Raw genomic sequence first — 7,569 nt, forward strand, 5'->3', positions numbered from 1 at the left:
ATTCTATGATTTCTGTTGACAAAAGTGCCAGTGCTTGAGATGAAAGAGTCAAACTGCCAGGAATACAGAGGCCACCACCTCAAGCCTTTGCCATGTACTCTGAAGCACCAGTCTCCTCTGATTTTTCCACAGCAGGACTCTGCCTGCCTGGTGCTCCCTGTACCAACATCCCCCATTACCCAGACCCCAAATGAAACTCAGGTCCCAAATCACAAGCTGCTTTCCTTACCGAAGAACCGAGAAGACACGTGCCATCTTCCCAATGGCTCTAATCTTATTCCTGATGATCTCTTTACGGACTGTTGTCCCACCTTAGGGAGAGAGAGAAAAAAAACACAAAACACCAGCATGTTCAAGGTTTCCTGTTTTTTCCAGGCACAGGTAATGTCAATAATGAAGCACCTGCCTGACTCCAGGAAAAGAAATAATGGTTTAGGGATTTCACAGCTACACTCTTGAGAGAACAGTGCTGAGAGGATGGCGGTCAGGATGGCAGTGAGAAGAGCAAACACCAATGAGATGACACACAGACTTAAAAAAAAGGTCTAAAAAGAGAGTAGAACCACCAAAAGAAGCAGATTGGTCTCGTTTGAAGCTCACCAGGTTTGCTCACACTACACACAGGATGTAACACAAATGACTCAGCCATGTAGACACAGTTTTGCAAGGCAGAACACTTGATGAATCTGAGTGCTGCTGATGAACAGTGCAGAACACCGGGGCTGTGCTCGCCGCGGGGAGGAGTGTCACACAAGCATCAGCTTTGGCATCCAAACGACCACAGGGAACAGGTTGGCTGGGAGCCTTGCAACTCTGCTTTGACCCCACATAAAACACAAGAGTGAGATATGTGAACTCCCCTTTTTTTTTTTTGCTATAGAGACCCAACTGTGTGAGAAAAGCATTGGAGGGTAAGTGAAAACAAAACAAAACCAAAACCAAAACAAAATGAAAATTCACAAAAAAAGAGGTAACAAATACATCTCCTCTCAGCTGAGATTCCTCACGTGGCCCAAGTACAACATTAGGACAGTAGAAGCCAAACTGGAGGTCTAACATGCACCGATGGCTCAGCCATGCACTAAGTGGCTGCATTCAAGAAGTCAGATAGAAACGTGACCCCCCCCCCGTTTCTTAAGTTCCTGGAGGAACACAGAAGGGTTAAAAAAAAAAACCAAAATAAAACAAAATAAACCAAAAAAAAACACACGTTGCTTATGTTAAAACTGAAAGGGGATGAAGAGACTGCCCAACTAGTCAGCTATTCAAATCCACTCCGAGGAATCTGGTGGCACAGGCAGTGAAAATTAAGCTCGTAGCAAATTCTAGCTGGGTACCTTTCTGATAGCTTGAAATGTAGTGATCTTCAGGGAGAGGAGACACCAAGAAACAAGTAGATGAAGACAGAGATAGAAGAAACAAATTTAATTTTCATGGGAGGGAGAAAGAAAATAAATAAAAAAAAAAAACAAAAACCAAAACCAAACCAAAAAACAAAACGAAATGCAATGGGAAAAGCGGGTTAAAAGTCTTGACCTGGAGATTGTACCACAGTGGTGTTCTGCTTCTCTGTGGGACTGATTGTCCTCCACCCTACACAGATCCATACAGGCAACTCCCCCAGACCCACCCCCCGTGCATGCTCACAGCCCCACTCCTCACTGCACGTCCCACCTCTGCATCTGAGCTTTCTCAAACGATCCCCCTGACACAGGGACTGCAGATCAGCTCAGCAATTTGTTTTGTCCCTCTCATACAAAGTTTAAAACCAGGGCTAAAAAACTGCATTCTGCTTTATTTTTGGGGGGGGGGGGGGATGACATGAGAAGCCACTTGATAGAGGAGTTCACTGCAACAGATGAGAAGACTGGGTAGATATTTTGGTGTAGAAAATTTTGGATTGGGAGGAAAAAAATAGCCACTTGGGAAGCAGTCTCTGTAAGGAGCAGGAAACCATTCTCCACAGGAGCTTGCAAGAAGCGTCTGTCACAGTGAATATAATTTAATTTCTCTGTGATTGAATAGCAAAAGGGGAAAAAAAAAAAGTTTCCTACCCAGAACTGCACAAGGGTTGGCCAAAAAGGAACTGGAGAGCCTGGCTGGGCATCCAGCTATAGGGGGAAGCCCTTTTCATAAGGGCAGTTAATGATAAAACAAGGGGAAATGGGTTTAAACTGAAAGAGGGGAGGATTAGATGAGATATTAGGAAGAAGTTCTTCACTGTGAGGGTGGTGAGACACTGGAACAGGTTGCCCAAGGAAGTTGTAGATGCCCCCTCCCTGGAAGTGTTGAAGGCCTTTGAGCAACCTGGTCTAGTGGAAGGTGTCCCTGCTGATGGCAGGGGGATTGGGACTGGATGAGCTTTAAGGTCCCTTCCCACCCAAACCATTCTATGATTCTATAAATCAAGTGCTGATCACTCTGTGAACTAGCAGCATACACCTTCCCCACCTTCACCCCCCAACTGCTCCCAGCTCGGTCATAACAGCATTTTTTTTTTTACCTTCCAATGTCTCATCACCATCTGAAATCAACTCATCATCGGAGCATATGTTGAGGATGTTAACGAGCATTTCTGTGACTGTAAGAAGCACAGACAGGAAGATTAGAGGGGCCTGGTGCACAAGCTTGGCAGACAGAGGTATTTGGAGGACGAGCTGGACAAGCAAATGATTTCAAGGTCATTTTTACTCTAGAAGTGGAAGCCCAAAGACACTTTTAGCTGCATACTGCTGGTACCTCACAGCAGTACCCAGAGCAGACGACATACTTTACACCTTCTGCCAAGGAGGAGGATGCAGTCCAAGCACATCACAGATGAAACAGACGTGGGGAATGGGGTGCCAACATTCATGCAGAACAGCCTGGGCTCGCTGAAGGTCCCACCTTCCCAACCCAACCCCTGCATAACAGGCCACCTGGCTCCAAGAATGTAAAATCTGGGGGGGGAATTCAACCTTTGGTTCCTCAAAGTCAAAAAAACCCCCAAAAAACAAGCTTTGGTATGTCAGACCTTGAAGTCATACTCCAAACATCGAACGCTGAGGTGGAATTTAAATTCAGCAGGACAGCAGGAGATGTAAAAACCCTTCTGCTGAAAAACTGAGGCAAAGTCTTGGTCATATTTTAAGCTGCCTCGCCTCTGAATGAAATAAGCCTTTAAAATGAAGTGAATGCTTCCTTTTTGGTGGGCTGCAAGCCAACAAGAGACTTTAATTTCTCTGTTGCAAACCCAGAGCAAAAAGAAATATCTCCAAATTCTGAGGTGGGGCTGTATCAGCCCCATCAGCAATGCAGAAATAGCAAGAATGGATTGTTTTATTGGTAAAAGCTTTCTAAAACATGTATCAACAATTATTTTCACAAGAACTTTACCCAGTAATTATGTAGATCTCCTTGAACCTGAACTGCTTTCCAGTGCTATCTGGTATTAATGAGTTACAACACTCTCCCAACACATTTAATAGCCTGTGGGACAGGTTTCTAACACTCAGGCACTGGGCAACTCAATAACAGAAATCCAAATCTCTCTTACCTTTTTCCCCTACAAAAGGCAAAGACCATGTGAAGACATCCATGAAGTTTGGAAGCCAGTAGGGATGAGGGGAACAGTTGAACTGCCTGATGTTCATGACGTTGTTTTCATATTTCAGGACAGCAGCTAGGAGAGAAAAAGGAAAGACAATGAATGTCCATAGGCACTGTCAGCTTCTGGGAGTTGTAGCTGCACCAAGGAATCTTGGTTATCAACAAGAGGTTGCACTCACACAGAATCCAACTACCAGTTCTCCAAAATGAGATGGTTTAAGCAATATTTTGTTCCATTTACCCATTATGCTGTCTCACTAAAACTTATCACAACAGTGAAGATCCATTTAACTAAAGCTGTTAAAATGTCTGGAAATTGGAAGTGATGAACACAGAGCCAAGATCCAGAGTGAGGGGTAAAAACCCCACAGCTGAGGAAAGTTCCCCATCATACTCATATGGTTTTAGGGGCACAGAGAAGTTAAAAGCTTGCCTATACTAACAGCTTCTCTTTTATGGCAGCATTCATCAACAGCTCTTAGTTGTCACGTGGCTGGAAACGAAAGTGTTCTTCCAGGCTTTATAACTTGACAGCTAATTGCCACAATTATACATTAAATCTCCGAGTCAGAGAACCAGTCACTTCCAGCTGCCCTCAGTTTAGCATATAAACCTCTTTGTTTTTATTTCATGCATAAGAATGCAACTAAAAAAGAGGGCAGAGTGAGCAAGGGAAGATGGAGAGGGATTCCCTAAGCATATGGAGATGTCCAAACAGCAGCAGAGACTCAGCCTTGCCAGCCTTACCCTTGTTGTTATAGACATCTAGGTAATTTGGTGCAGAGAAGATTGTGATTAATGATGGAAAGCCTGTTGTCTGGCTCTTCCTGTACATTCGGTACCTGCAAAAAAAACAGGTCAAGTGTTAAAACAAACTGGTCATGCTCAGGAGAGCAGGAGAGGAGAGGGAGCCTGCTCAGTGACCAGGCTGCAGGACTTACCCAGCGTCCTGGGCTTCGTGAGCACGGATTACAGATAACAAACTATTGTTCTGCAAAAATTCACAAACTGCAGGATAACTGGAAAGCAAAAAGCAAAAGATACATTAGCACCTAGCACAGGAGAACAGACAGCACCCACACAAGGAACCAGCCACTTGCAGGTTTGTGTCCAGCATCCCCAAACAAGGCCAGGGTGTATTACATCATTTCAAAAATGAATTGCAAAGCATTCAGTTAAACAGACCCCTGGTGCCAAATCTTCCCTCCTATCAGCTGGGCTACAAGTGGTCTGTCAGCACAAATGTTTCTCTTTTAAACAGGAAAAGATTATTTCCTAGAGCTCTTGGTACTGTCCAGTGCCTAAAAACCACTCCAAAGGCACCGTGCCAACTGAAAGAAGCGTTTCTGCTGTCTGATACCACAATTTCACAGAGCAACATATCCAAAGAGAGCTCAGTATGATAAGAGAAGGAAAACAAACAAGATTGTGTGCATTAGAGCCAACTGAAGACTATTCCAGAGCCAGGTACAGCTGTAAAGTCCCCCAGAGTGATCCAAATAGCAATTTATCTACCCAGACACCTTAGTTTAAGGGGAGACAAAAAGCTCTAGTCCATCAGAAGCCCCTAAAACACCACTTACCTGTAGAAATACGAGCAGCCTCGAACAGTGTTGTGGGAGAAATGCTCCAGAATTTTTTCACTGCCATAATCTTCTGATGGATCAGACCAGAGCAAGTCACACATTGGACCAAAGGCTGGAGGCTCCTTAAACCTGTCTAACTGAAAAACATACAGAAAATCAGGACAATGCTGGGAAAATCTACAGTGTGGACACAAAGAGCACAGGAGCCACAACCTGGAACTCTATGCATGAATCAAACAAGTCATTAACCCCACTGTTAATTGTAAGCTATGTGAAAGGACGCCGGAGGTTACTTACTTTCCTAATGTCATCTAGACACGTGATTTCTGGAGACAGTCCTCCATGAACACACAGAAATTGCTGGTTTAAGAGGGCAGCAAGAGGAAGACAGTCAAATGTATCCATACACGCATCGTACACTCGCTCTGAATACTTGATTCGACCTGGAAAGATTGGGGAGGAAGAGAGGGAAGAATTTCATTCATTTATTCATTTACACAACAAAAGTGGCTCAGGCTGAAAGCAGAGCTTTTTATTTTATTTTATTTAAGGGAAGAGTCATTCATGCCTCCAAACCTACATGATATAAGAAGAATTAAGCAAAGCTTTGATCAGTTGATAAATAAGTTGAAGGATCTGAACTCCTAAGGTGACACAGAAACTCTAGGTCTACAGCCCACCAAGTCAAACTTGGTGCCCACCTATTAATGAAAACAACTTAGAAAATGCCTGTTGGACACGAAGATAAAAAGGCTTCAGAGTGACCTGGACATGGTCAAGAATATTAATCTCTGTTCCAGCTATTTTCCAGAACACCTGCACCAAGATTAACACAGAAAAGAGGGCAGGTGTTTGCCACTGTAATGGAAAACTCGGGACACTAATGAAGCCATCCCATCACCTTCCTAAATTCATGCTGCACTTCTAGACTCAAAGAGTCTGAGCAGCCTCAGCTGCTCGGCAGATTATATGCAGCAGCTGTTTAATTTGGCACAGCAATATTACACAATCATTTAAGACAGGAATTGCCTTTTTGGCTGGACACTTTGCCGCAGAATTTCACCAAGACGCCGGCAATTAAATGAATCTTCACACAGGATCTCTCAGGGTTACAAGTGATCACAGTGTTCACTGGATACCTCATCTTAACAGAGGTGAAGAGGATGTTTCAACACATTAAACAGAGATATCATGGCTTTTCTGAAGCAGTTTAAGAGATCATGGCACGTCGAAGTGTGTCTTCTCGCATCTGCAGCCCCTTCGCGGAGCAGCAATACGTTAACATCACCAGATTGGTGAAAAAGCCCAGTTATTGCTATAAAACATGTCTGTCTAAAGCAAAAAAGGGCATGAATGGAAAGTTTACCTTTCCTCCAGCTTTACTAACAGGTTTTTTCAGGCTGCATGCTATGCTACAGGAAGTGGAAAGGCGGTATCTTCTGTTTTCCAAAGGGGAAAAAAACAACCAAACCCCATCACCTCTGGCTTTCTGGTTCAAATTGAGCCCAGTTCAACAGGAGCTCATCTACCACCATCTGATGACTACAGTATCCAGCAGAGAGCTGGCTGGTGTTTTCCAACTCATTTCTGAGTAAACAGATGTCATTATCTCAGTACCTATCAGCCTTACCCTGTCCAGCAGCATCTAGAGTTGAAAGGATAAAGATTGGACTTGTGCCTCACCCGTTAACTATTCCATGAGGTCGGGTCCTTGAGTAACTAATTCCCTAACAGAGAGCTGCACATTGCTGGTATACACCTTTTTTTTTTTATTGCTTGGAGGAATGATAAGTCAACCTGAGGGGAGAGAGGTCATTCCCCCAACCTTTCATCATCGTTAAGTTTAAAAATATGTAAATGCTGCAAGGAAACTATCTTTAACTCAACTAAAACGATCTGGAAAGGTAATGATTCTCCCTAGTGCAAACACCGAGGAACAAATCCTTTATTTGCTTCCAATTGTAATCACTGATCCCAGCTGCACAATCTGGAGCTGAAAGTCATTTGGCAGTAATTATATGTTGCTGGGTCTGAAAGTCAGGGGAAGAGGGGGGGTGGAAAGGGTGGGGGGGGTGCGTGCAACCGGCTCATCAGCAAGACAAGGAAGATGTGTTCACATTTCTCCCATCCACGCTCATTCTTCAGAACCAGAAGGTGACATCAACATGCACTCAGGAATTTACAGGACTTAGATATCTGGTTTTATGTTAGTTTTGGGGTTTTTTTTTTTTTTTTCACAGGAGTTGAAACAGAAGAGCTATATACACAGGAAAAAAAAATACGACAGGTTTTTTTTTCAGCTCCAGAGCTGATACCGCTCGTGGCAGGCACAAAAATTAAGACCCAGATCTGGTCACAACACGTTAATATATTTAAATCCTTACACTGCTGATAC

The 7,569-nt window shown here is 43.7% G+C and overlaps 1 protein-coding gene across 1 annotated transcript in view; it reads right to left on the bottom strand.

Moving 5' to 3' along the window:
- The window catches only part of LOC104532428 (serine/threonine-protein phosphatase 2B catalytic subunit gamma isoform), a gene marked incomplete at its 5' end in the record, with an annotated part of 13,487 nt that overhangs the window by 5,792 nt on the left and 126 nt on the right, over positions 1 to 7,569 (bottom strand). The window contains 9 exons of the mRNA XM_010177640.2: positions 230 to 311; positions 1,338 to 1,364; positions 2,504 to 2,581; positions 3,536 to 3,661; positions 4,336 to 4,430; positions 4,530 to 4,607; positions 5,172 to 5,311; positions 5,472 to 5,617; positions 6,932 to 6,941. Of these exons, the coding sequence (XP_010175942.2) occupies positions 230 to 311; positions 1,338 to 1,364; positions 2,504 to 2,581; positions 3,536 to 3,661; positions 4,336 to 4,430; positions 4,530 to 4,607; positions 5,172 to 5,311; positions 5,472 to 5,617; positions 6,932 to 6,941 (782 nt within the window). The remainder of the gene's footprint in view (positions 1 to 229; positions 312 to 1,337; positions 1,365 to 2,503; positions 2,582 to 3,535; positions 3,662 to 4,335; positions 4,431 to 4,529; positions 4,608 to 5,171; positions 5,312 to 5,471; positions 5,618 to 6,931; positions 6,942 to 7,569) is intronic.

The sequence above is a fragment of the Antrostomus carolinensis genome, unplaced genomic scaffold (genome assembly GCF_000700745.2).
Source record: "Antrostomus carolinensis isolate BGI_N321 unplaced genomic scaffold, ASM70074v2 scaffold49061, whole genome shotgun sequence".
NCBI lineage: Eukaryota > Metazoa > Chordata > Aves > Caprimulgiformes > Caprimulgidae > Antrostomus > Antrostomus carolinensis.